The sequence below is a fragment of the Podarcis liolepis genome (genome assembly GCF_965112155.1).
Source record: "Podarcis liolepis genome assembly, chromosome: 1".
NCBI classification, from domain to species: Eukaryota; Metazoa; Chordata; class Lepidosauria; order Squamata; family Lacertidae; genus Podarcis; species Podarcis liolepis.
In genome coordinates this window covers 23,435,591-23,461,568 of record NC_139554.1, presented here as the reverse complement: position 1 = coordinate 23,461,568, position 25,978 = coordinate 23,435,591, and the positions used below count along the sequence as shown (strand labels likewise).

The 25,978-nt window shown below is 38.1% G+C and overlaps 1 protein-coding gene and 1 long non-coding RNA gene across 2 annotated transcripts in view; one reads left to right on the top strand and one right to left on the bottom strand.

Moving 5' to 3' along the window:
- Window positions 1–719: 719 nt before the first annotated feature.
- Window positions 720–25,978, bottom strand: part of RPS6KA5 (ribosomal protein S6 kinase A5) — a 29,135-nt gene continuing 3,876 nt past the window's right edge. The window contains exons 2-17 of the mRNA XM_083501844.1: window positions 23,190–23,261; window positions 22,249–22,467; window positions 19,948–20,063; window positions 17,920–18,027; window positions 17,139–17,222; window positions 16,546–16,649; window positions 14,978–15,128; window positions 13,301–13,462; window positions 10,215–10,340; window positions 9,431–9,564; window positions 8,611–8,704; window positions 7,309–7,479; window positions 6,054–6,245; window positions 4,692–4,851; window positions 2,958–3,121; window positions 720–986 (exon numbers count right to left, since the gene is read on the bottom strand). Of these exons, the coding sequence (XP_083357970.1) occupies window positions 747–986; window positions 2,958–3,121; window positions 4,692–4,851; window positions 6,054–6,245; window positions 7,309–7,479; window positions 8,611–8,704; window positions 9,431–9,564; window positions 10,215–10,340; window positions 13,301–13,462; window positions 14,978–15,128; window positions 16,546–16,649; window positions 17,139–17,222; window positions 17,920–18,027; window positions 19,948–20,063; window positions 22,249–22,467; window positions 23,190–23,261 (2,297 nt within the window). The 3' untranslated portion in view covers window positions 720–746. The remainder of the gene's footprint in view (window positions 987–2,957; window positions 3,122–4,691; window positions 4,852–6,053; window positions 6,246–7,308; window positions 7,480–8,610; window positions 8,705–9,430; window positions 9,565–10,214; window positions 10,341–13,300; window positions 13,463–14,977; window positions 15,129–16,545; window positions 16,650–17,138; window positions 17,223–17,919; window positions 18,028–19,947; window positions 20,064–22,248; window positions 22,468–23,189; window positions 23,262–25,978) is intronic.
- Window positions 790–25,328, top strand: LOC310707278. The gene is made up of 3 exons (XR_014526414.1): window positions 790–888; window positions 20,682–20,745; window positions 24,373–25,328. It is a non-coding gene; the product is annotated as an uncharacterized lncRNA (long non-coding RNA).

Below are 25,978 nucleotides of genomic sequence, written 5' to 3'. Positions count from 1 at the left end.
CATTAATTCAGTGGTGCCTTGCAAGACGAATGCCTCGCAAGACGAAAAACGCGCAAGACGAAAGAGTTTTCTGTTTTTTGAGTCGTTCCGCAAGACGAATTTCCCTATGGGCTTGCTTCGCAAGACGTTTCATCTTGCGAGTTCTTGCGAGTTTGTTTCCTTTTTCTTAAAGCCGCTAAGCCGTTAATAGCCGCTAAGCCGTTAATAGCCGCTAAGCTGCTAATAGCCGTGCTTCGCAAGACGAAAAAACTGCAAGACGAAGAGACTCGCGGAACGGATTATTTTTGTCTTGCAAGGCACCACTGTAGCTTCAACAACTTCAATGCTGGTTATAACCACAGCAGTATTTTAAAATGTCCTATTTCAGACTAGGACTGAAACAAAAGATTAGAAAATAAAATGTGTGCTTTTAAGTTATGGGCAGAATCCAACAAGTGATCTTGTGCTTACGGAAGGATTTTTGATCCCGCAGAGGCATTTGCTAACAGAAGAGATGAGATTCAATTCTTACTGAGTTCCCCATCTCAGTCTCCAGTGCCCACCCCAAGAATCTGCACCAGAGAGTTGGGGGACACTCCAGAATAGAGTTAATGAATGCCTCCCCTATTTTAGTGGACACCCCCACTGGATCAGAAGTCCTTCCATCAGTAAAAGGGTATCAGTTGGATTTTTCATACACATATAAACACTCTTTTTAAAGGAATGCATATGCCAGCAAATTCTTCATCAGAGCAAATCTCTGTTTTTCAGTCAGAGAATTGGAAGATGCTCTCTGGATTATTGCTGTCTGCAGGAATTGCTGGCTGCAGGGTCTTTGTAGGAGTAGTTTTACCATGCGAATGAGAAGAAGAAGAATGAGAACTTTCACTGGAACTGCTTCGAGTCTCGGTACTTGTACTTGTTTTTTTCATCTTCCTTCTTTTTGCAAGAGGTGCCTTGTCAACATTCTGTAGGCAAAATCCTTCCCTCTTATATTTGTTAAAGGCCTATTTTAAAAGATAAATGCATTTGTGTATATTCAAACTGAAACCAGTTTTTATAGTTGCTTAAATATAAAAGTATTAAGAATATTTCCCCTAAAGAATTGCATTACGGACTTCAAAATATTTTTAGCAAAAAGACTTGCTTAAATATCCAACAATTAATATACCATTTAATATTGTTGTAGGCTACAATCCTAGCTTCTAATGTAAATTTACCTATTGTTCCTGGCAGTTTCACAAATGGTAGGTATCCTAAAAGCAGAAAGAGAGGTAGGCTTCCATACTACAAGCAACAAGCCTAATTCATTCCACCATTTCTTCCAGAAATACTTATTAGTCTCAGGGGCTGTGCCAAGAGGTCCTAGGCAAACTACATTCTGATGGACTCACACCTTTACGTGTCAGACCTAGACCCAGTGCAAAAGCAGCTTTAAAGGTTGGGGCAGAGTAAGCATCAGTGATGCTGGAACCTCAGCAGCTATCAAACACAATGTGGTGACACGAAGGCCTTCTGACACCCATTTGAGGGGCTTAGTCCATATCTTGGCTAAATATGAGGCCTGGAGTCAGTTGTAGATTTGGTGACAGAAATGGCTGCTGGGGCATAAGAGTTGACAACTTATTAGCTTTGTGGGAGTTGCACAGGGTTTGGGGGAAGGGTACCATCTTTCTCAAATAATAGTAAGGAATGGAAGAGAATTTGGTTTAGGTTTTAAAAATTAGTTTAAGAAGTACTTTTGAGGAAAAGAACTATAGAAGGTTGGATTTAGAAAGTGCTCTTTTCAGCGTACCTTTATCCTTCGTTAAGACAGATTCTGAATCTCAAAAGATGTGTGTCATAATGCTTGTATTATTATTATAATCTTTATAATACTTGTATATTCTATTCTCTTAGCATCTCAAGGCAGCTGCCTACCAGCTCCATCTCGGATGCTGACTGAGACCCTACCTGCCTGCAGACTGTCTCACCAGAGTAGTACATGCTCTGGTTATCTCCTGCTTGAATTACTGCAATGCACTCTATGTGGGGCTACCTATGAAGGTGACTTGGAAACTACAACTAATCCAAAATGTGGCAGCTAGACTGGGGACCGCCGAGACCATATAACACCAGTCCTAAAGGATCTTCACAGGCTGCCAGTACGTTTCTGAGCACAATTTGAAGTGTTGGTTCTGACTTTTAAAGCCCTAAATGGCCTTGGCCCAGTATAGCTGAAGGAATGTCTCCACCTCCATCATTCAGCCTGGACACTGAGGTCCACTTCCGAGGGTCTTCTCATGGTTCCCTCACTGTGAGAAGTAAAGTTACAAGGAACCAGGCAGAGGGCCTTCTCAGCAGTGGCGCCCTCCCTATGGAACACCCTCCCATCAAATGTCAGGGAGATAAAGAATTACACAACTTTTAGAAAACATCTTAAGGCAGCCTTGTTCAGCGAAGTTTTTATGTCTGACATTTTATTATTTTTTATATTTTTGCTGGAAGCTACCTAGAGTGGCTGGGGAAACACAGCCAGATGGGCAGGGTATAAACAACAAAATTTATTTAATTTTTATTCACATTTAGTTTGATATATAAATGCAGCCCTGGCTTTAGCCAGAAGAACAAGTGAGCAGGAAGGGTTTTGTAAGTGGAGATCATTACCTTCGGGGCAGACAACTATTGGCAGAACCAGAAACAGGACCTGATGTCTCAAAGGTTTTTTCAACAGTAGTTTGAGTGTTAACTCTTCCAATTTACCCCTCCCCCCCACACTATTCTCCCAATTTTACATCATGATCCACATGTTCAAGAACCCCACTGGGACTAACAGAGAAAGCAGGGGTGCCTCATTAAAGGGGTCAAGGTGAAGAATCCTCAGTTTGAGATAAAGCTGTAGAATGTATATGGAACTAAAGTGCATCCCACTTTAAATGATAGGCTGACAAAAGAAGCACATGGTTTAATGTTTAGAAAGTAAGACTATATGAGCTTACATTAAAGGTTGCTTTGACATAAGAGTGTCCAGCAGCTCCTGAAGATCCTAAATTGTCTGGAGTCATTAACGGGTTGGATGACAGTTGGCTACCATCTTGAAGCCATTCATTGTATCTCAAACTGGTCATTTTAATTCTCTTATTTGGATCCACTGTAAGAAGTCCTAATAGGAATTTATTAGACATTCTTAAATCAATGAACCACAGTTTATAAATGAATATTAAATAAGGAATACCAAACCCATAAACAAAAATGAGCTGCTTCAACAATCCAGATTATAACTTTAAATTTAGATTTTAGAATCATACAAATCAATCTTGAATATACTCAGAGCATCATTATTAAATAAATAGTTTATAACAGTATTTATTGAGTATTTGTAGAAGTTGCATGGAATCATTTCATAACATCTAGGAAATAAGATTAAATTATCACGACAGCAGCTATCTTGAAGTGTATGAACTCCAAACTTTATTTAACAGGGTATATAAAAGTAAATGATTAAAATGTATCAGACTTTTAGTTTAAAAAAACTGCAAATACCATGTTTCCCTTACATATAACTTGTTAATATTAAAAAAGGATATAAGCATGTTAGCTCGAGTCAATATCTAACCTAAATCAATCCCCCTCCCAGAAACAATGAGTTCAAAAAACCTATGTAACAAATAACAAATTTGATAATTTCTTAGATATGAATATTTATACTCTAGCTAACTCTAGGCATTTTATTTTCACCTGATGAAAACAAACTGCTCTAGTCTTCCCAGTAAGTATCAAACCTTGCTTCAGTCAGTCAGCTACATCTGCTGAAATTCCTTCACCCACAACATGTATCCTTAACCTTTTCAGATATGGGACCCACTTATAACCCATTTGGGTACCCATTTATTATTTTACCATACATTTGCATGGTGCTAATGCTCCTGTTACAACTCACAGTGGATCAGGCTGCAAACCACTATTGCATCCTTTCTCAACCTGTGAGTCCCCAGATGTTGTTGAACTACAACTCCCATCGCCCCTAGCTAGGAAGGCCAGAGCTCAGGGACGATGGGAGTTGTAGTCGAACAACATCTGGGGACCCACAGGTTGAGAAGCGCTGCACTATTGGATCCTGACCCACCAGCTGAGGACCAGTGTTCTACAGAACTATTAAACTACACAATTGTCCTCTTTTTACCTGGCCTATCTACCTATTAATCATAAACATTTCAATTTTACTTGCTACTTGGCTTTCTGAAGGTGGGGCTGGGTCAAAGAAGCAAGAAGTAGAAATGAGCAATACGGGGAAGACGACTTTTTTTTACTGCTGATCTAAATCAATGATTCATATTAATTTAAATCCTTATACTCTGTTTTCTAACTATTTTGTCTTCAAAAGTTCCCCCTAATCAAACTATCCAAATATTTTGTTTCAACTTTCACACTTAAAATTTTGGGATATAAGAGATTAACTGAAGCTTGTCAACAAAAGATTGGTGCAGACACATTAGGTTAGGACCAAATTAATCACAGGCAATTGTACGTATTGTACTATCAATACCAATTAAATCACAGGCAATTGTACGTATTGTACTATCTTCCTTAGAAATCTTCATTTTAATTAATTTCAAGAATTATACTACTATATTATAGAATTATTCTATATTATAGAATTATAGAATTATACTACTAACAGTTACAGGAATTACTAGAAACATAGTAAAGAAATTCTGGGTCAATATATATACCTTGTATCAAATCTTTGGCTTCCTGAGAGACATTCTTCCAAGCATCTCCTTCAAAAGAGAACTCTCCTCTCTTAATTTTCTTCATAATTTCCAATGCACTTGTGCATGTTACATTTTTATCTTGAGACTGGAAGGGTACTTGTCCTGAGAGCATTGTATACTTTTCAAAAATGAAAAATTCTGAATCACTACTACATATAGGGGTGTGTGTATGTCTGTGTGTGAGAGAGAAATGTATACACAAACACACACACAAATTAAACGTGCCATAACCAATCTACAGTTAGCTAAGCAATTTACATTATATTAGGGGGAAAACAGGACAATTTTTACATGTCCACACAATTTAAGATAATATTTTCAGAAGTTACAGAACAGTTGAGGTTCAGTAAACTTTCCTGAAACCAAGTGATAAAATCTCCAGCATCAAATATACTATCCTTTTGGTGTTATTTCTATAACAGTGGACCATGCAGAAAAACATAAAGACTTTCTCTCTTAGTCATTATTAAGAGCTCAGTAGCCAGATGAGGTATCACACGTTCCCCTCCTGCACTACACACCCTGCACTAGGCATAGTTAAGGGATATGTCACAACAGGTATTAACTGTGCTTAAGACTAATGAGATTTCTTGATTACCTATGATTTGAACTTGCTTAAGAAAAGCTGCTATGGAAAAGTATGTGGTTCTATGGTCCACTCCTTAACTCAGATCCAAGCTTTCCTCCTGTCAGCAGGAACATCACTTGCATGGAGTTCCACTGAGAGGGCATTCCCACCAGTGGAAGGGATTTTTGCCGCTACCTCCTCGCCCTGCAACCCCTTGCACCCGCTTAATAACTCACTTGGCCAATTCTGGACCCTCTGGAAAGGTATGTGGTGACTGCAAGGGGGCAGCGTAATCAGTAGAAAAGGACCACTGGTCTTATATGAAAAGTATTATTCTTTGAGTGGTAGGTAGCTGGATGTGAGTAAAGTCCTCTAAATTAGCAATCTTGCCTTCAAGCATTAGAAGGACTTCATATCCCACCTGAGAACATTTTCACTCCACTCAAATGAAAATTTCCTCCTTTCCCACTTTTCCCAGTGTTGTAAATCCCTACTTCTGTCAGCGGGAATGGATCAAAAGCCTTTGATTTGCAAAAAGCTAAGGTTGAATTCAATCCCTCCCCTCTTAACTATGATTAAGATAGCCAATATTATATCTGCACAAGTCCAGTAAATACACATTCCACTAACTAATGGTCAGCACTCATACTTTAATCTGGGGCCATTATAATCTGGGGCCTTTCCCACTAGCAATCTGACCAAATGCTTGTCAGTTATTTAAAAATGCAAAATAAAATGAGCAATTAGCTTACCAAAATGACTCCCAAACTCCAGAGATCACATGATTCATCATAGCCATTATGATTTAAGAGCTCTGGTGCAGCATAATGAAGGGTAAAACACGGCGTTTTAAGAGGCTGATTGTCAGGTGGCTTTAAGCGGGCAAATCCAAAATCAATTATTTTTATTTCTGAACTATCATTTTCATCTGTAAATAATAAATTCTGAGAGAGAGAAAATTAAGTTAGAGATTTGCAAGATATGCTGTCAATATAAACCTAAATACATTCTTTATTTTTATATACTTGAGATAACTGCAGTTATGCCTTCTGTTAGGGATGTGGAACCTGTAGCTCTGCAGATATTAGACTACAACTCACATCATAAAAACGTAGGAAAAGCCTGGCTGGATCAGGCCGAAGACACATCTAGTCCAGTGGGCAGTCAGATGCCTATGGAGTGCTTGCAAGCAGGCAATGAGCACAACCATGCTCTCCCCACTTGCGATTCCCAGCAACTGGTATTCAGAGGCACACTGCCTCTGACAGTGAGGTGGAACATAGTAGCTGTCATGGCTAGTATTCATTGAAAGTGCTATCCTCCATTAATTTGTCTAATCTGCTATTAAATCCATCCAAATTAGTGGCTATCACTACATCCTACAGGAGGGAATTCCATAGTTTAAGCACACGTTGTTAGAAGAAGTACTTATTTGTCCTGAATTCTCTGATATTCCAGTTCTAGTATTACTGGAGGGACGGGACTTCTCCCTATCTACTCCCATGACCATCGGCCATGCTGGCTGGGGCTGATGGAAACTGGAATCCATCTGAGAAACACTTTAAAATACATATATGCCTGATAGCAGAATTAAGTCATCACCAAGAACAGAACACACACAATTAAGTGAAGAGAGCATAAAAAACAAAAATAAATAGTATTGTTTATATTATAATGTATATGCATTAGTCACCTCATAATACAGATTTTCTAGACAACACAGAATAATGCTAATAATAATTGTAATTAATTATACCCAGCCTTTTTCCCTGATAGGGACCCAAAGCGGCTTACAGCTAAAATAGAAAAAGTATAAAATAAAATACACATGCTCAATGGGCAGTCCCATTGGCAGGAGGTGCAGGTAAAATTTACCACAAGGAGCAGAGATAATTCATTTCATATTTAATGAACAAATCGCAACACATCAACTCCATCCTAATGAGAAAAGTGAACTGTCTCTATCATTACTAGAAAACTTATTACAAGAAGCTGAAAATGTCATACCTCAGGTTTTAAGTCTCTGTGGACTACTCCTACATCGTGCATGTGGCTCACCGCTGAAACAAGTCTACGCATTATATAACTAGCTTCAGTTTCACTGAAGTGCTTCTTTTTCTGGATACGTTCAAGTAATTCTCCTCCTTTCAAAAGTTCCATTACTAGAAAAGTGTGGAGCTATAAACAATATATTTGCATGCAAATTCTTTTTTAGAACATTTATTTCAAAATGCAAGGGACAATAATCAGCTAGATGTATTTAATATTCAAGTATATATACTGTTTACTTTTAAATTCCTCCCGGTTCAAAAAGCTATTGTATGTATATAGTATACTAGAGTCTGCCCCGCCCCCGCCAACCCTGCGTATCCACCAACCCCCCTTTCTTTAAACATCACCCACCCCTTTGCCTATTCCCTCACAGCTCTCCCTCTCCCTCTCTCCCCAGCTTGCCCAAACCCCCAATCCCTTTTAAAGAAAGGCAGAAGGCACTTCAGAGAGCAGCTTGGTCAGCTCCTCTGAAACATCTCTCCCTGCTCCATTAAACAGCTCCCCTGGGCTGCCTGCCACCAGCACTGTTTATGATATACGATGTCTTTATTGTCATTGTCCCATGCAGAACAATGACATTGAAAAACTACATAAAACATTCAAAACCCCCTAAAAACTCTGAAACCCCATTTTAAAATACACTCTACTATGTGTTTCCGTGCTCTCCTTCCTGCTGTCCCACACACTGGGGTTGGAGTGGTCATCTGTAGACAGCTACGTGAACTACAGACCATGACGACAGCCTTAGATTTTTTATTATACAGGAAGACATACATGTAAAGACAGTGGAAGACAGGAGTGCCTGGCGTGCTCTGATCCATGGGGTCACGAAGAGTCGGACACGACTAAACGACTAAACAACAACAACCGGTCTTCAACTGGTAGATCAGGACCCACTAGCGTGTCAGAGCCTTGTCCAAGTTGGATTGCAACAGTAGCACTACCACCATGCAATTGTATGGTAAAAGTTAAGAAGCAAATATTGTGATTTGAAACTAACTCTAGCTACATAATATTCCCTTCCTGGGCAAGATGTTTGGTTAGGGTGCCAGGTGTGGGTAAGCCTGGAGAAAGCAGATTATCTATGCCCATTCCTGTATGGTTTTAGGCCTGGTTTTAGCATGAAAACAGCCTCGCATCCTACCTGGCAATCAAAATTTGGCTTCCAGGATCTCATGCCTATACTGTGCAAAGTCAGCTTAGTTTGCAAAATGTTTAGTTCGCAAATTATTCTACAATATTTACTATTTCAAATACCTGATCATGGTAAACTTCATGCAGCTTCACGACATGGGGATGTCCTTCACAAAGTTTTAAAGCTGTTATTTCTCTCTGAGTGTTGGCTTCTAGCCTGAAATATTAAGAAGTCAGTTTGTAACAATTTAACAATCCAAACATTTTCTTGGACCTAAACAATTATGAGTCTGTACTATACAAACTCTAAAAATATCTTATAGGGGCACATTTGGCTGTATTGTGAACAGGGCAGCAATTTGGTAGTAAATCTTCAGATTAATCAATCAAGTACCATATGTTTGCCTTTTTAAAGACATGTTTGTGCTTTTGCGGAGTCATCTTCTGAGTTCCTTCTTCGGCTACACGCTCAGAAGCAAGGAGGACAGCAACTGGGAAAGGGACCTACTCAATGGTGGCACCTCAATCATGAAATATTTTGACTATATAGTTTGTGGTTTTATATTCTGGTTTTGTTCTGTGAACCTCCCTGAGACCTCTGGGTATAGGGCAGTATATGAATGAATGAATGAATGAATGAATCAATCAATCAATCAATCAATCATTCAATTAAAATTCTCCCTAGGGAAGCTCATCTGGCTGATGGTTTGCTTGTCTTTTTAGTGTCAGTCAAAAGCTTCTTTCTTTCCCTGCATTTTTATTTGTTAAACCATTATTCTTTAACCACTGCCATTATTTTATGCTTTTTAATTATGTTGTTGAGTAAGCGGCCCTGAGAATATCTATATTGAAGGGCAGCAGAGACATTTTTTAAGGTAAAACAACAAAAAAGCTATTTTCATTATTCAAATTTATAAGAAACAACAAGAAGAAAACATTTAACCTTTTACTAATGATTTTTACTGCATATTCTTGGCTAGTTTTTTTGTGTAAGCATTTTCGACAGATGGAAAAACTTCCTTCTCCCAGTGGTCTTTCTTTCAGGTCCAGTTCATAGTGAAGATAAAACGAAGAGTCCTGCAAGAGATAGCAGTAGAGAGGGAAACTGGCTGTATTTAGTAATCTTTACTGAATAAAAGAAAAAATAAAAAGAACAAAGTTACTTGATAATTTTTAATTACAGCAAAACATATTTTGTGCTGTATTAGAATACCACAGGCAGCAACCAATTTGTGCAGGGGTTCCATTCCTGGCCCTCGCGAGTGTTGGCGGAGCACCCATAAGCCCATTCCGCCCCATCCCTCCCTCTTCCAGGTCCAAAACTACCAGTGCATCAGTGGTCACGCGTCAGTTGGATGTGCCTAAAAAGATCACCACCTGACTAATTGCAAGTTTACAGTATGTCCTTTTTCCTGCCTTGGGAAATAGCAAAGTAATGTAATATTTGTTTGTTTATTTAGACTTCTGTACTGCTCTTCATCCATAGATCACATGGTGGCTTACGGCATAATAAAAACTTAAAATACACAACATAATAACAACAAGAAAAACAACCCACACAGAGACACATTTAAAAGGCCACTAAGAATTCTATCATTAAATATTTTCTTTTAAAATATCTTAAACTGAAAATATCAGGGGGGAAATGCAAGTTATAAATACGTTATAAAACAGAGTTACATCTTTTAGTTAGGCCATTAAACTGCTATATTAAGTTTTAACACTACCTTCATCATAGCACTCCTGGCAATACTTGTAATTCCAGGTCGGTCCACTGCTGTCAGGAAGTGAACAGGATCCATAGTGGCTGCATTACGTTTGAATAAAATAGAAGGAGCAACAAAGGAGTATCCCTAAAGAACAAAAAGAAAAGATATCCATCACGCCCAGAGTTTCCAGCTATCAAATTTTAATTGTAATTTCAATAATTTAGGGTAAGCGTAATTCAGACAGAAAAAAAATAATCAGCATCCAAGATAAGCCAGAATCATTATATTCAAGGAAATTATGCACCTTCTTATCACCGTAAGAGGAAGCCTGCCTGAAAGAAATTAAACCATCTTCTGATCCATTAAAAAAAATCAATTAAAAGCTCAGTTTGTAAAAAAAATAAAGAATGCTAAAAAAACTGACTCACAGCTTTTTCACTGGTGACAAAGGGTGATACGTCAAACTGGCTAGCTTCTCAAGAAACCTACAGTTAAGGTATCAAACAAGCTTACATTATGACTGGGTAAATGGATTTTTATCTGGTAAACACAAATGTTATATTCTAAAATCTCAGTGGAATTACCATGATTTATTCCTTAGTTCCAATTTTCTTTTATGTTCTATTTCTGATTTTTTAAAACTGTAAAGTTAATTGCTCCTCAAATTTAATCATGGTTTTATATTTGTGTGTGTGTGTGTGTGTGTGTTTAAATAGTTTAATGTCTTACATGTGTTTCATATATTCAACCTGCTTATACTGGGAGTGACATTAATTTTGAAAATATTCTCGTAAAGAGTTCCAACACGTTCCACAAAAATAAAACTGAAGCAAAATTCTGTTATACCGCCACCATTTAGAAGTCAGATTTCAAGAAAAACTCAATGTAAATGAGACTGGGGCGCAAAAATTCATTGGATGAATTTCACAATTTTTGAAGTTTTTGGAACTAAGCTGGAAGAAACCAATATATCACTGAGTAAGATTTATTTGGCTATGAGTAAAATCTTTAGGTTTTGCATTGAAGAAACTCCATACATCAGTTGTTATTTTCTATTCAATTCCCTTGGAATTGTTAGGGGAAAATTCAGCTATCTTTGATGTGGAGCCTATCCATACTCTTACCATGAACACTATTAAAGTATCTCTCTAAAATAATGCACTATATAGTGTTCATCAAGGTTTTTTTTTTAAAAAAATAAAAATAAAAGAGTGGTTAACACTTTTGATACATCTGACCCTGCTAATTTAATAAGAATAATATATCTACCTGTTATCTCGTATTTCCTCTTGGACTACCAAGGACCTGTTCTGTAAGATAATAGCAACACCTCTTTTTTTTTCATCAGAAGAGCAAGCAGCATACAAATCTTCCAATTTTAAAAGAAGGATCTGCTCCTTTCTTTATATTTTTATTTTTTTCCATTACAGTTTACATTTAGACTCATTTCATACATTTGAAAATGTCCAACATAAGGAGTCCATTGCCAGACTTATTTAAGGGAAATAAAATATGAGCCAGAACATTTGCATGGACACCTGACAGGGAACCAACTGAAGCTCTTCTCCTCCAGTATAGGGAGAGTTTGTGACAATGCTTGGGTTTCATACATTCAAACTTCCCCAATGTAGATAAGGTGATGAGGACACTTTGCACGAAGGATTTTTAAACACACAAACCAGGGCAAAGCATTATCAATCACAGACGGACTTGAATCAAGTACCTTACATGTGGCCTGGCTAGAATGGGTCCATTTAGTTTTAGTGGTAAGCTTGTTTTGCCTCTCTACTCTTCTGCTACCTTCTCCTCTAAAACTTCAGTCACTATTAAATTCTGCTACCTTCCCCATATTTTGTCTGTGTACCAAAGTCTGCCTCATGCACAGCCCTCAGACAACCGTCTCAGGCTGTTCCTATTTCGCTTTCTTATCCTGAAAGCCTTTCTGTGGTTCCCCAGTCTGCAGCCTGCTCTGCTTTCCACACCAGCTGAAATTGCTTTCTGTGATACATATCTCATCATGCTTCTCTTGCTTTGCTGTACCCCTCACTTAGATGCCACAGTCCATCCAGCTCATTGAAAAAGGTCCGACCCTGAAGAAACAAACATAAATCTTCTCTTTCCTGAGAGGCTCTGACTCTATAGTGCGCAAGACTAACAAATATATTTCCTTGCTCTCTTCTATTATTGTCAACTATAAGAGTAGAAGAATGTATGCACATATACTGCTTACATTTCTTTTTTTGCCCATTTTGAAGTTCATAGAGCTCTAGATTAGCCCTTGTACACAAGCACAGTTAAGCAACATGGCCCAGATTCAACTAACTGGGCATGCTAGTAAAAGCCAGTAAAGGGCTCCCACTAGTGCAACAGAGCTTTCCCTTCCCTTCTCTCCCCCCCCCCACGCCCTCCGCTCCTTCCCCAAATCCACTCTGGAGAGTTGGGAGAACCCCCAGAATGGTGCATGGGGGGGGAGGGGGGGATCATTCCATCTAGCAAGCAGAAATGCTTACACTGACAAAACTATAAGAGAGCAATGTCAAATTCCTCACTGTGTCTCAGGGGGTTGGCAGGAGGGAATCAAAATTAGTCTTAATCATCATCTTTGACTATCTAATCAAGATTTAATACCTTTGCCTTCAAAATCAGTAACAATTTTGATCTGATGACTCTCAGATTTATAAATGATGCTTTACAGCCAATCTACAGCATTACTTGCCATTTTTACTTTTCTTTGCATACTGTCAGTCACCAACTTAACTCAATGCATTTCAAATAGTGCTACACAGCCATATTTTTCAGTGTGGGATATATAACTGATGGTCATATTTTTTATTTTATAATTTTACTTGTCAACTAAGTCTGCACTTTTTCTAATGATCCTAAGATGGGTTACATAGTCATGCAAGCATGCCTATTCCTTCCCACACTAGTGAAGTCATAATGATGAGACTTTATTCAGTCCATTTGTTTATGTTAGTATCAAAACATCTCTAGCAAACTTCATTCACTTTAATCACCTTCAGAAACATCACTACATTTTATTTAATTCTGAAATTATCTTTGCACGAGTTCCTAATAATAATAATATTATTATACGCAATTACCTGGAAAAGCTTATCTGCAGCTTGTGGTGTGCTTGCTGGAGAATATGTTGGGTCCATTTCTGTAAACTCCTCTGCAAAGTTACTAACATCCAATTCATCACGAATTATTGGTTTAAATGGAGCTGGCACTATTTTGGCAGCCAAGTCATTCCAATTCAGTTTCTAAACAGAAAGTAATTTTAGAAGGTAATGAAAGAAGAGCAAAAGATGAACATTTCAGCTGACAAAGAGAATTTCTCAGGGAAGTTTAATAATGACTTACAGTGCTATCCGATGTACATCCACTCAGGAATTAAGTCTCATTATATTCAGTGAGACTTACTCCCAGGTAAACGTGTATAGAACTGCAGCCTAAGACTTCAGATATGTTCTTTGGGCAACTATGGTTGAGCATAAATACAGACGATGCAACCAAAGCTTTGCTCTCCACTTTGTTCACAAACTTCAGAACTAACATATTGTGCTTGCAATCTTTGCTTATTTTACTTCAGCCTTCTTAACTATGACTTACATTGTAATCCTATTAATGTCTATTCCCAAGTAAGGCCTGCTCTTTTTAATGGGACTTACTCCCAGCTAGGTGTGTATAGGAGTGAAATTTTTAATTATCTTTTACAGGCAACTCCCAATTTACGTGAGGGTTATGTTACAAGGCACCGCACATTTAAGTGAAATTGTGTATATTTGAAACACCCCATTCTGCCCCCACCTCACACCTTTTAGTGTCGTTTTTGGGTCACTTCTGGATTCAGCACGATATGCGTGTGCACAGTCACGCATATAAATCAAGGCTTGCTTGTACTTTAGAATCTTTCAGTTGTGTCAATATTTATTTATTTTTAACACAGGAAGAGGAGGAGTTTCATGGCTTTCCCTGGAGATCACATTCTATCATTTTCGTACCGCAAAAAAACCTTATACGTAAATAATATTGTATAAATAATAGAGTAATTATGGGAAATTAATATGTAACACTATGTATTGTGTTAAATTTGTAAGTAAGTACATTAAGTGAACTATAGTAAAAATAAGGTCAGGGGTTTGTGTGCTCAGAATGAGTAATATGAGTTTTGAAAGGGCATTTGAATACTGGTGGGAGACAGCTGCAGTTGGCTTGGGAGAGTGTTTGCAAGGTTGCGGCAAGGTTAGTAAGATACAATAGGATCAGCATTGTTGTTGATCATTGTTTGGGAATAAATGCTGATATTTACCTTAGGCCTATTTAGAAGGGTAGATTGGGTTGGAGTGTTTGTATGGACCCAAGTAGCATGTAAGAATGCACATAATTGAAACCATATGCTTCTGTGCAATGAATAATTGTAAACCTTTTTATTACTTCTGTTATCAATATAATTGCTGCATCATACACACAGGCAACTTGACCAGCTATGCTAGAGATGGCAATTATTTAAGTACTTGGTATCTGTAGTGGCAGAGAAAAGAACGAGGATTTAAAACACCTGGCAGCAACCCAGCTCAGGACTATACCCCCAAAAGAGAGTGAAGCACATACAGGGGAGTTGAGGTGGATCTGAGGGTGATGTCAGAGAACCACGTAGCTAAGGGGAAGTAGTATAACAGTCCTTTCTCTAATGCCTGCCAGACATATTTCTAAACAAAAAGTAACATGTTTCCAAAGCAAAAATGAAAAATAGACAATATCTAGTTTTGTTTCACCTGGAAGAAGGGATGCTGTTTTATTTCATCAGCACCATTTGAACCACAGCCCAGTCTTTTCTTGGGATCTTTCATCAGAAGACCTTGAATTATATCTTTGGCTAGAGCAGTCATTTCTTGGGGATAAGGAGGTTCACTTTTCAATATTCTCCTGGAGAACAGGGAGAAAATCACAACAAGGTAGTGAAATGTTCACCACATGTGAACATTGTAGAATTGTGGTCATAAAGTGGTACAAACTGCCATATGCTTGTCAAGACAGCTGGGTCCACCTAGTGACTAGTCCAAAACTTTATGGAGAGCCACTAGCAGAGTAAAGACTCTTGCTACCCAGATTTTAGTACCAGTCCTGCTACCTAAGACCCTTTGAAATGGTGGTGCCAATAAACCTTATCTAGGAAGCGTCAATATGACCCATCAATGCAGTGTTTCTCAAGAATTGGACCTAGGGTCACTTTCAGTGGGCCTCAGTGTCACAGCCTGCTCAGTGTCTCTACATTTGCTTGCCCTGACCTCCATCTGTGCCATAGCCCACTGCTTAGATCAATACCAGCACTAGCAACTCACTGCATGCTGATGTTCCAGGGATAAGGGATGAAAGAAATTGGCAGTTGGAAGGGTGGGGAATTAGGAAGAAGTTGAGTACCAAAGGAGAATAGGAGGGGAAATTACAGAAGATGAGTAAAAATAATTAGAGAAACCCATCTCCACTTACAGCATTTGGATCAGGAAATTCTTTCTAAATCAGAACGGCTGAGTAATAATACCTCCAGAGCAAATGTTTGTACTTAGCTTGCGGAAATCTAAGCTACAGGATTCTTTGCCAGAAGGAAAACAATGTGGCAAAGAATTTAACCATTTCCAAAGGTGTATTATAAAAACAGTAATTATTTCTGTGACTGATGGGCCTCTGTAATTTTCAGTATTCTCACATGGGCTCTAAGAGTAGAAAGTTTGAAAACTCCTGCATTAATTGATATATCCTAGCTGCTTATACTGGAAGGTTTCTAAGATGCAGTTGCTTTTTCCAATTGCATTTATTAACTTCAAATAACATTGGCAGACTGTGCTTCTCTTTGAATTTATGCCTAAATCAAAATAAGTATTCAACTTTTTACTACCTTTCAGAAAAATATTAAATATGATTTTAAAAAATCATTTCTGGATAAGTAGCAGGGATATATCTACCCAGTGCTTATTTAATGGATTATATTTTATCCTGCAACCAAGAGAGGGATTATCAATTAGAACATTCACAGGATCATCAGCAATATAATACAGAAGCTCCTACGGGCATTCAGGAATCCATCAGTGACATAAGAATTTGTGGGCGGACCATCTTAATAAGCATATTTTACCTGTGAAATGGATCCGGTGCTGCAAGTCTAAAGCTCAACATAAAGTACTCTGACAACATCCAGTCAAGCTCTGTAGAATTTGTACACTACATCTTTTATTGTACTCTGGTTTCCACAAATTGTTAAACAAATGTAGACTATATAAAATAATATTTTCTTTAAAAGTGGAGTTTAAAAATCTAATAATTTGCAGCCAATTTTATAACTTACCTAGATATCTCAGTTTGTGAGTTTCTCTCCCCATCAACAGTAAAAGGTGATGCTCCAGTTAATAATTCATACATAAGAACACCTAGACTCCACCAATCAACAGCCTATAAAATAATCATGTAAGTTATAAAAGCAGAAAAATACACTAAGACAATACAATTATTCTAAGAAATAACAATTATCCAGACTGCTATCTTCACAGCTAGAGGTAAATCAAGATAGATGAATTTATAAAATATAAATTATAAGTGAAAGTAAAATTATTATAACTCATGTGAAGGATCTGGGCTTTACTGTCCTGGACTGACTGGATGCACCTTGTTTTATGGATTGTTGCATATTATATGGGACTATGTATCTTTTTGTCTATCGCCCATCATTCTTGTCTATTCATTTGTGGATTATAGGGTTAACTTGTGTAACTTGATTCATCCTGGGGTAGTCTTATAGAAATAATTTCCCCCTTTATCTGGTAGCAGTGAGTTCATAAGTAGGGAAGAGTGGCCACAAGCAGAGGGGTACATTTCCATTCCCTCAGCAACATCTAAATGTTTTACAAACTTCACCATATGCTTTATTAAGGAAAAGCATACCTTATCATGACCTGTCTCCCCTCCTTTGACAATATCTGGAGCCATATATTCTATAGTTCCACAGAAGGAATATGCTCTTTCATTCTGAAAAAAGAAGGCACACAACACACTAACTGATATCAGAATCACAAGACAAAATGAGGATAAGAGAAAAGACTAACAGTTCCTAGCACCTCTATTATCGGTCCAAACTGACAACTCTGAGAATAGATGCTACTTCATATATTATAAATATAAGTTGATCACGCAGGCTGAGGCTGATGAGTGATTAAGACCAACAACATCTGGAAGGCTACAGGTTTTCATATAAGAATCAAGATTTTTATTTTTTATAAACCTACATTCTCTGATCTACCAAAGTAGCGCCTGCTGTCATTTATCATCACAAAAAGAAAACACCAGGTGCCTAAGTGGAGCCAAACCATCAACAATTACTCTGTTTTTTAAAAAATGATAAAGTAGGTATTTACTAGTAAAATGACAATTCCTGGTTTGCACATAACACTAAGCCATGATTTAGCCAAAGTGTAGCTTGCCTAAGTATTTGAACCCAGAACCAATCTTGGTTTGTCTTGCAGAAACAAATGTGAAACCATGGTTTGTTGTAGGCTTACAAACTATGTTGTAGACATATGATCAATTGGAGAACAATCTTATGAAGCAAATTCTGTGCTCAAATGCATATGTGACGATTTCAATGAGAGCTAATATTTCAACTTGTTTATGTTCTGCCTTCATTTATACAATCACTTGTTCAAACACTTCATATGAAGATACTCACTTCATCACTAACAAACTCCTTACTCAAGCCAAAGTCAGTCAGTACCACATGGCCATCAGAATCAAGCAGAATATTCTCAAGTTTTATATCACGATATATAATTCCCAACTGAAAAAAGAAATTTAATTCATTATATACTAGTAAGCATATTAAAGCATGCTCATAATTATTAGAATGCTATATACACTGAGGTGTGGTTATTAGCATTAAAAAACCTATCTGTGCTCTATATTTACACAGGGTGGCCTGATTTAAATCAAGTTTCCTATGAATAAATCTTCATTTATGTATATTTAAAAATGGTGCAGAGCTGAAATTAATTTACAACTAAATTATTAACATATAAACAGAACACCAAATGGAGAAATGTATTTTGTATGCTTGTAAGATAACCTGCTTTTTATTAATTTTAGAGCAATATTATGCTACTTACCTCTAGAAATAATTCTGAATATTAAATCAAATACTTTAAATACTCCTATTACAACTAGCAGGTGTGACAGTTTATGGAATAAAGGAAATGACACACTGGACGATATTGTCTTCTTTGTAGTGCTGGTCATTTTTTATTCACTCTGCTTTGGCCCAGCAACACCCACATTAAATCAAAGTAGCAAACTAAATTAAATGTGCATGATTGGTAAGTCAAAACAGGAACTGAAGTTTCTGGGCAGACTAGAGAAGATTTTTTCTATGTGTAGTAAGCATGGAATAAATATTTGAGAAATGATGACATTGCTTCATTTAGAATGAAAAACTTTTTCAATTAACCACTGTTTGTTGCTATCTCTGAATCTAGAACTGCAGTTACAAAGCAGGATCATTAACCAGTTTGAAGTTGGCTTCTTTTGATAATCTATAGTTAAAACTAATCACAATTTCTCCCAGATTATACACAATGACACACAAATAGTTGAAAATGGAAGCAAATGCTTCTGACATGCCAGTGGTGGGGTGCACAAACCTGAGGCTTATGCATTTATCTCTAAACCACTGGATGCTCAGGTCCTGCTTACCAAAGACATCTGGTTGGCCACTGTGAGAACAGGATGCTAGACTAGATGGGCCACTGGTCTGATCCAGCAGGCTCCTCTTACGTTATGTTATTGACTCAAATCTTGATTATTAAGGTCAACGACCCGCATAACAGAATTATGACACAATCCAAAATATGGCTATGGGGAAATACGGTGAGCCTCGTTTCATGCACACACTGCCTGGGTTCATGCTTCACACTAAAACATGATTTAGTGCAATATGCAAAAACTGCAGTGATCCTCAGGCTTGTATACTTCTCTCAACCCTTTCCTCTTCTTGCATGGTCAAAGAGAAGGAATCTGGGTTCTACTTTCAGTTAATCATAGCTGGCCATGTCATCCTGATCTCAAACTTATGACTAGTTTCAACCTGCCAGTCTAAGAACCTTAAGATGACTTGTTTGAAGTTAACAATAATTAACCACAGACATTTAACACGCTACTTGCTGTGTGGTGGGAGGTGAAGGAGGTATTTTGTACATAGGAAGAACCTTAATATTGGTTCACATTTAAGAATAGTCCATAACTACATGCACAACCTGAAACAAGCTGGAGAGAAATTCTTTCATGCCTCCTTCTCCTGTGTATCCAGAAGGATTTCACTAGCATTTAATGGCAATTTCCCCTGATCCTGCCTTGTGATGCTGTTGGCTTGTTTTGAAACAGGCCAGTTTGTTTTAACCCACAATCTCTGTTGTGCATGGCACAGCAACCCATCTTAGAGGAAACTAAATGTTATCTTTTTGTAAATCACTTTGAGATTGTTTTTTCAAAAATAATCAAACAATGTATACATTCTATTAACAAAAAAAAAGAAAGACAACTGACCATAGGCATGTTTTTAATAGGCCTTCTTCACCCATGCAAACAGCATGTTAAATTTTGTCATGTCTAATGTTTATACAGTTTAAAGCGCAAGTCTTCTTTCCCCCTTTTTCACACTTCAAAAAACACATGGAATTTCTCAGGAAAGTTCAAATCATAGTTTTACCTTGTGCAGGTGTTCAAGTGCTAACACAATCTCTCCAATGTATATTCGTACCTCATCTTCAGTAAATCTCTCTCTCTGTGAAAGATGAGTAAAAAGTTCTCCTCCATTTATGTAATCTAAGATACAGGAAGTTGATTATTTAATGTAGCTTTATTTAAAAAACAACAACAACAGAAAGCAGTATCATCTATTCTAAATTGCTCAATTTTGCTCAGTAAGAATAACAGACCTTTAAGAACCCAACTACACGTTACATGAAAACTCTGACAGACCCCAAGGAAAAGCTGCTCTGAGACAACCATTTGTAATAGAAAAGAAATGACTCCACCAGGGTGCTTGACCCAGAGTTCCATTTCTCCCCTCAAAGGATTCTTCCAGGCATTTAACATGGGATGACAATGCCTCACTCACTCACGTTTTAGAGGGGTGGGGATTATGCCATCCTTGCCTAATCAGTCTGTTTTCTCAGCAACAGTATGAAGTTTTCCCCTACCACAGATCAGACCAAAAAGAAACACAGTAGCGGTTCCTTATCACTGTTTTTTCCTTCTTTTTAAAAGCTCCTCCTGCTGGCTTGTGTCATTAATCACTTCCTCTTTCCACCAGTGCTAATCTAAATAGTCCTCTAATTAGCTTGTCCTCCAGAGTGCATGTTTGTGTGTGTGTTTAGTTACCCTTGATGCAAAGACAGAAGGAACTGAAGTTTTAGAATTTGAACCTCTCTTTTTCCTTAGAACAGAGAATGTTCAACCAGTGTGAAAGTCTCTGCATTAACTTCTATCTCATTGCTGGGAGGAGGTAAGAATTTCTAGAAATATATAAACCATGAGTAGTTGGGTGAGAAGAGAAAAGGCTCAGCAGAATGTGCAACAAAATCCCACTAATGTAGATGCTCTGTTGCAATTCTGGATGCAACATAAAATGGAAAAGAAACAATTAGAGAATTTGAAGGGCCCTCTCCTTCAGGAAGCACCAAAAATCTAATTGGCCCATTGAGTTTCAACTACAGGTTCATTTAGAGTAGGGCTGAGCACGAACCACAAGATTGTAAAATAGCTTGATTCAGCTTGGACCAATTCAGAGGCTGCCCAAGTTGACACAGGGGTCCAAGCCTCATGGGCCAAATCTGACTTCCTGATGGACCAAGACTGACCCATGGGCTGCTGGTTGCCCAGTCCCTGGATTATATACTTGGCCTGTCAGTCACAACAGACTTCTCACCTTGACATCATCTTTAGATACATAAATTCCACTTTTGCAAAATTCTCTCCCTCAAAGCACTAGAGTTTGAGAGCACTGGTAAACACAGTCTCTCTACTGTAAATACAAGCTAGAGTAGTCAATCACAATGCAATTCTCCTTCTACATAGTCTCCTCACTGTAGCGTTTGCTCTCTCTTCTCCCTGGATCCCAACTGCTGAAAGTGAAAATAGCCACTTGTCTGCAGCATTTTAAAAAAATGTCTAGATCACCGAGGTGCCATGAAGCGCTTCAGGGGTACCCATTTTGATTAAAACCACCTTGTAGAGATCCCTCTTTGCCTCTGACAAGCCCAAAATCTCTCAGAGGCATAAGAGAAGCTTGAACAAGGGTTATGCAACTGAACTATCTGTAGCCGTGAACTGGAAACCAAAACTGACAAGCTGTGTTATTAAAGGAAAATATTCAAAAGCAGGGTGGGAGGCGGGGGGCAGGATTATAGTCTTGTCTAGATGTGTTAACATTCATGAACCTGAAGTGGGGCATGTCAGCACTGAAGGGAGAAAACTTATCTAAGCTGCCACACAGTTGGTAGCCTGCATAAATACAATTTCAACACACATCTCCTTCTGATTTGTCAGAAGGTACTTATAAATGGCTTAAAACTAACAACCAGCAGCTCGTTGGTTTATCTCAGGTGCTCCAGTGTAACTGTGTTCCATTCCAGCATAGAACCACAAGCCAACCCCTCTGTCTTCTTCTCAGTACAACCCCGGTTGCTTCCTCTGTAACATTATCATGAGATCTAACACACATAATGCATGAATGTTTGTATTTTCTAATGTGACTTGCTTTCAGATCACTGCAAAAGTTGTCTATTGATTTCAGTTGGTCTGCTCTGAGCATGTTGAATACAACCTTATAGATCCATGATAAGAACAAATAATTTAAAAAGCATATTCTTCAGTTTGTAAACTCTTTGGATATTTATTATATTCTACCATTGACTGGCCTGGCACTCTTAACATGAAATCACTGAACTTTAATGTTAGATTTTTTTTTGTTTCAGTGAAAATATTTCGTTGTTATATTAAAACTTACCCAAAATGAGATGAAGCTTTGCATCTGTCTGAAACGCGTAATGCAAAGTCACCAAAAATGGTGACTGTCGGATGTGTTCTAGTACCTGCCGCTCAGTCTTCGTATGTTCAGTTGTTTTGGCTTTTTGAATTATTGTTGCTTTTTTCAAAACCTTCATGGCATATAACTTGCCAGCATCATGACCACTTATTTTCCTGACTAGAAACACCTTCCCATAAGCTAAAAACAAACATATGACACAGTATAAAACACTCAAAAAACAACAGATATTTGTACGAGTAATTGGATACCATAGGATTCAATTCCTATCAATTTCCCATCTTCACAACTGAGCAAAGTACCTAAATCAAGGTAATTCCAACCCTGTACACATAGAAAGACAATTATTGGAATCTCTGAACTAAATGGCATTTCTATACCTTGTTGACTGAAATAATACTGAATTCGAATGAAAAGTGATAATAGAAATGGAAAAATGAGAAAAGGGAGATGTCAGAATACATGGGGGATACCCAAGGTTTGCAGAAGCAGATTTTTTAAAAAAACAAAACAAAACAAAAACCTACGGTGGAAAACCACCCAATAAGTATTCAGCATTCTCAGCAGCCATAAAATACTGAGTGTAAGTCTGGAAGAAGAAAAAGGGGGAACGGATGGTATAACTTGGAGGAGAGCTTGTCTGGAAGCACTTCTGGTAGAAGGGTAAAGAAGCAGTCCTACTTGTTACTGCTATTGAGAAAAAAACAGGGTATGGGGAAGTGAATAGAATAGGATATCCTGAAAAGGATAATGGTCCCACGCAGGAACCCTAACAAGAGCACTTTACATTTAACATATTGTGTATGCAGTCATTAAACTTAAGATCTTTTTAATAAAAAAACCCTACTTAACAATTGTTTTAATATTTTCATATTTAATTAGCAAAGAGAACCTATTCTTACCTCCTGTCCCAAGAACTTTCAGCAGTTCAAAGTTCTCAATGCCCACCTTCTCTACATGACCAGTCAAGTTTGCTAAGAAAACACAAAAACAATTCACTGTAAAATTACTAGCTTTGTCTAACACACACACAAACAAACAAACAAACACAAAACAAGGAACAAACAGGTCACGGCTGCTGTCAGCTGCTATCAACAATAGCTACTAGATGTCTAGACTCCAAACCACATTGTATTAAAACTGTTTAAAAGCCATTTTGTATTATAAATGAATAAATAAGATTAGAACTTAGCTTATGTTGAGACATCACAACATTCACAAGTTCTGCTGCTGTCAACAGCTGCTGATGTAGAATGAGGTGGGAAAACAAAAGTTCCCAGCCCTTCTTGTTTGCTGCCTCTCCTCCCAACCCTTTTATAGATGCAGAACTAATAATGGAACATTACTTGAGCTGGAGAAAACCACTGATTCCTGACATTCTCAAAACCTACACAGACATTCTGCATCCCATCTTTTATCTCCTTTCCTCAAGAGAAAAGGGTCAAGTTCAGAGGCATAGAATTTTGCCTGTGAAATAAACTTAGTCCCTCCTATCCACTTCCCCCTTTTTTCAAGGGCATGGCAACTTGGTGAAGCAGCACTAGCAGCTGGGACATTGGCTGTGAAATGCATCCTATAAATTCTAATCAACTTAAGGGTTTGAGCAAGCCATTCCCCGCAACACTCAAGTGAAACCCCCTAACACACCATAGGCCCTGGAAGCTCACAACCCTTTTTGTTCTTTTAACATTGTTATCATAATTTACAAGTTAATGCACCCCCCCCCACACTACTTGGGAGTATACAATAGTTTTTGGGTGGCCACATGTCACTACTAAACTGACAGGCACTCACTATCCAAGTTTGCTATTTGAGTGACTGTTTTTATTTATGAAGGAAATGAAACATGGGTCATTTTAACATGTTGTAGAAATTATGGGTTGCATCCAGACCTATTTGGTTAGATTTAATTTCAGTTTAAATCAGTGAGATTCAAATGGGAACTATGTGCAACTAACTAGGTCCGGAGAGAAAAACCGGCATGATTTCAGGGGCTCTTTATTACAGATCATAACAGAGCTAATTCACATTTATTTCTGAAGTGGTCAGGTTCTAACACTGTGGTTTTATCACATTTTTACATAGGAAATGGTTGGTGTGAAACAGTTACCACAAGAAAAACTGAAGAGTTACCACATCTGAGGAAACACTACAAAAGAAAGACTGTGAAATTTATTTGCCTTTCAAAATGAGACTTCAATGTTTTTCTAACCAATGTAACAACAACTGGATGCCCATGCTGAATTGAAAAAGATATGTTTTTCTTAGATGTGATTCTTTCTTGCAATATCTACATATATTCATATATGTAAAATAAAACATAAAGAACAATTTATTTGAATAACAAATTATTGTGATTTTGAGGCAATACCTGAAGTAGCTGAGATGAATATGAACAAAGCATTGTTAACCCTACTTGCTAAACCTATCCATTTTATTCATTTGCATGAATAAACTAAAAGTAATGAGTATGAGCTGTATGCCATTACAGAAGTACATCATGTCCATTAGCAGCAGCCTAGCATCTATGAAAAACCAGAAGGCTTTATTCTATGTTTAATTCAAGGTGTGCCACAGTGCTATACAAGATGCCTACACTCTTGCTGGGACTAATGCGTCAAGAATTTAATCAGTGACATACTGTAAAATGTGCTTTTATGCAAGATTTTAGGCAGCAATCAAGCACAGGATAAAGGAGGGAGAAGCAGTAAAAAGAAAATGAAGCACTATAAACAAATCCCTCCCTAGCAGCCGTTTTGAGGGAAGCATTAATAATCATTTCAAAAAAGAGAGAAACATTCAGGGAGTTTTTGCAATGGTTTCCTTCCAATTTCTGCTTGATTTAGCTGGCTTATCTGTCAGGATGAATAACAGTCACAAAGTAAGGAGATGAAGTAGAAATTAAAAATGAAAAGCAGGTGTCAACTCATCTTAAGTAGATAGTATATTTTGATACTTTATGTTCTCTGTGGCAACATACAGCAGAATACAACAATAAACGTAAACATTGTTTAAGATGGTGGCGCTTATTTTAAAACTGAAGACCTCATACTATATTGTCAGTGTTCACACACACAAAGGAGGACGTAATAGAAATACTGAGCCAACTATTATTAAAAAATGCTCTGAAAAAGATCAAAACTGGGTAGAACTGCTTGTCTGATCACTTTATTCCCCACCTCCCTAAACCCTTTATTGTAGATATTTAAAGTGCTAATAACTAGTTAACATGGCATATACCGTATTTTTCGCCCCACAGGATGCACCTAGTTTTTTGGGGGGGAAATAAAGGAAAAAAATTATTTCCCCCCCAGGTGCGGGGCTGGGGCGGGGAAAGCCCAAGATTCCCCCGACCCCAGCCCCCAGAACAGGCTGCTATCCGCTAGCCGTGGGAGAGCCGCGCCGCTCTCCCACGGCTAGCGGAGCGCTGCGCGAAGCCCAAAGCTTTGGGCGTGCTGAGCTCAGCGCGCCCCAAGCTTCTGGGTGCCGGCAAAGTCTCCGCTAGCTGTGGGAGAGCCGCGCGACTTCGCGGGGCTCTCCCACGGCTAGCGGAGCGTTGCACAAAGCCCCAAGCTTTGGGCGTGCTGAGCTCAGCGCGCCCCAAGCTTCTGGGTGCCGGCAAGGTCTCCGCTAGCCGTGGGAGAGCCGAGTGGCTCTCCCACGGATAGCGGAGGGCTGCGTGAAGCCTGGA